The following is a 3,062-nucleotide window of genomic DNA, read 5'->3' on the forward strand; positions in this document are numbered from 1 at the left end:
TCCCTGAGGAAGAATCTGAAGTGGGAAGAAAACAAGTCCAAGGAAAGCAGGAAGTAGAGCCAAAACATCCAGAACTTAACTGGAGATGATGACCAATCTGGATGTGTAGATCTGCTGGTCCATCAACTCTCCAATCGTCTTGTTGATGAAGAATCAGCAGAGAAATGTTTCCTCCATTAATCTGTTAATGTGATCTTTGAAAATGTATTCAGTCTGTAAAACCAATGTTGGTTTAGATTTTTGATTTTGATGATGAAAGCAGAGAGTTTAATAAATAAGATTTCAAATAAGATCATTAGAAACTCGTCCAGAAGGGAACTCATCTTCGGGTTTCCTCTTTGTTTTTAGGGTTAAACATTGGTCCAGATACAATCTGTTTTCTCCTCCATGTAGATTCTGACGCATTCAAATGTTATTTTTTTTGTGTTCAGCAGAAACGTAAAGGGAAAGCGGGGTCAAAGGGTCACCGCTGTCCACTGTGTAGTAAAACCTTCCAGTCAGCTGTGAGGCTGAAGGTCCACCAGATCGTCCACAGTGAGGAGAGACCACACATCTGCGGCGACTGCGGCGCCTCCTTCAAGGTGTTAAACTCCCTGAAGCTCCATTGGCGGATTCACACCGGAGAGAAACCATACAGCTGTGTGGAGTGCGGAGCGTCCTTCTCCGTGTCCAGCAGTCTGAAGAAACACCAGCGGCTCCACACGGGGGAGAAACCCTACAAGTGTGACGTGTGTGGGAAGTGTTTCACTGAGTCCAGCGCCTTGACAGTCCACAGACGTAGACACACGGGTGAGACACCATACCAGTGTGACGTGTGTGGGAAGGGATGTAAAACATTGTCTGAGCTGAGACAGCACCGGCTCCAGCACACTGGAGAGAAACCGTTCTGGTGTCACCAGTGTGACAAACGTTTCGTCGCCAAGCAGAGTCTGCAGAACCACGAGGTCATCCACTCGGACCTGAAACCGTTCATCTGTGGCGAGTGCGGAGCAGCCTTCAAGCTGGCCGTCTCCCTGAGGGGCCACCAGCGGGTTCACGCCGGGTACCAGTGTGACGCCTGCGGGGAGATGTTTGCCACAGCGCTGATCCGAGCCAATCACAAACGTAGCCACAAGTGGCTGGACATGCTGCAGCGCAACGAGCGTTTCCAGAAGCTCCAGATGATGTCCGCCGGACACGGCATGGTTCCAGGACAGACTGGACCACCCGCCGGACCCGGGGATCTAGCTGTGAAAAGAGAATGGACTGAGTCATGATCAGAACTGGCCAGTTGGATCCGGAAGGCTTCATGCCTGCTGTTCGTCAGCCGGACCAACAGGAACCTGAAGGAAGGTCAGACGTCATCTTGTCTTCAGGAAGATTCTACTGGCCTTTACTTGAACTTTAATAATCAGATTTCCTGCTGCAAATATTGAAGTTATATTTCTGTAGTTTTCAGAATAAAGTTTTTGTTGAATCAAACTATTTTCTGTTGAGTCATCACTTCCTGGTGGAGTTTGGATCACTTCCTGCTTTCTGTGGTGCATCATGGTCTTCCTGTTAATGTTTCCTCACTGCTCAGTTCAGTTTCAGTTCTCTGGATCACTTAAGGTGGTCTGCTGGTTTCCTGAATCTCAGTCAGCGCTTCTGGACCTTCAGCTGCTTTCAGGTTTTCATTTCATTTCTTCATTATTGGGTTTTAGTTGGACTGATGGAAATGGAGCAGATTTAACGTCCTGCGTTATTTAAGCATTTTTACTGAAACATTTACAGATTTTTCTTTTTTTGAGTAGTTGCATTTACTTTACTTTTCAAATACAATTATTTCAATAAAGAATCAAGTAAAGGTCTGGATGAACCCAGAATCTGGTTATTTCTTCTAAATCCAACAATGTTTCATTAAAAAAATGAGCAAACAGAATTATCTGAAAGCATTAAAATGTTTGAGTTTAATCTCTTCTTGAGTGCAACATGGGTTGACCTTCTGTAGCTTATCTCTGCCACTAGGGGGCGCCACACACCTGCAAAATGTTTGTTGCTGTTGGACATTTTTTCTACCAGAATAAATAATTTCTTCTTGGAATATTTAACTTTTTAGATTTTTGAGTTTCTAATTTATATGATAATTTAAATCATCTGAAAATATTTTTTCTCCAACTCAACAATTTCTATTCACCTCAGAAATCTAACTGATTTAAAAAAAAATCATATTTTCATGAACTCCATCATATGTGATGTTTATTACAGGAGGGAGACATTGTGAAACAATAACCTAGAAGCTCTAAATGTTTATTAATTCGTGGAGGTCTGTCCAGCTCCCTCGATGCAGGATTTTGGTCCAGTCCCAGAGGACTTCCTCTGAGCTTCCAGCAGGGGGCATCTCCTCACTTGTCAGCATCCTTCACCTTGCTGTCGTATGTTCCGGCGTCCTTGTACGCGTTCACGTAGCCCGTGTGCTCCACCAGGTCTTCGCGGCCTTCGCGACCTTTGCCCCGGCCACTGTCGTCGAAGCGCTCCTTGTGGGACCCGGTGTAGCGGGACGTGTCAGTCAGACGGTCCACCGTTGCCGTCTTCGCCACTTTCTGAGGGACACAGAGAGGACAGGAAGGAAATTGGGGGACAAGTGAAGCTACTTCCTGTCTGCTCAGCAGAATGGGTCAGAAAAGTTAGGAGTTCCTGACTTTAAGATGAATTTGATCAGAAAGATTTAGTTAAAAATCAAGATTTCACAAACACTTCAATACTCATGATTCTAAGTGGAAGACATATTATGAAGAACCCAATCCAACAGCGAATGACTGTTTGGTTAAACAGCAGCAACTAAAGTCAGTCAGTTGGAGGATCTTACGATCCCCAGAACAGAAAAGTAGCATCGTCTCTTCCGACATTATTGGGTCTCCCAGTTTAACGTAAATAGAAAAGGTCTGCAGGCTGGCATTAAGGGACACCAGACAAACTTAACGCCCGGCTCACACGGTTCACATCATCCCCATTTCCTCCTTCCACCATCTCAAAGCCGCTCCAATTATCAGTTTTAAAGTTAGTATGAGGAGATTTTCCTGCCGTGTGTTGAGAGTTTCACT

The 3,062-nt window shown here is 45.0% G+C and overlaps 2 protein-coding genes across 3 annotated transcripts in view; one reads left to right on the plus strand and one right to left on the minus strand.

Moving 5' to 3' along the window:
- LOC106940686 (zinc finger protein 239-like) overlaps positions 1-1,461 on the plus strand; it is a 15,534-nt gene extending 14,073 nt beyond the window's left edge. The window contains exon 2 of one of the 2 annotated variants that reach the window (XM_015023494.1): positions 432-1,461. In XM_015023494.1, coding sequence (XP_014878980.1) covers positions 432-1,256 — 825 coding nt within the window. In that variant the 3' untranslated portion in view covers positions 1,257-1,461. The remainder of the gene's footprint in view (positions 1-431) is intronic. The other variant, XM_015023495.1, reaches the window with a different exon arrangement.
- Positions 1,462-2,189: 728 nt separating this feature from the next.
- The window catches only part of tppp3 (tubulin polymerization-promoting protein family member 3), a 5,711-nt gene continuing 4,838 nt past the window's right edge, over positions 2,190-3,062 (minus strand). Inside the window, exon 3 of the mRNA XM_015023496.1 lies at positions 2,190-2,561. Within this exon, the coding sequence (XP_014878982.1) occupies positions 2,364-2,561 (198 nt within the window). The 3' untranslated portion in view covers positions 2,190-2,363. The remainder of the gene's footprint in view (positions 2,562-3,062) is intronic.

The sequence above is a fragment of the Poecilia latipinna genome, unplaced genomic scaffold (genome assembly GCF_001443285.1).
Source record: "Poecilia latipinna isolate Pla-1442-1.1 unplaced genomic scaffold, P_latipinna-1.0 Scaffold3318, whole genome shotgun sequence".
NCBI lineage: Eukaryota > Metazoa > Chordata > Actinopteri > Cyprinodontiformes > Poeciliidae > Poecilia > Poecilia latipinna.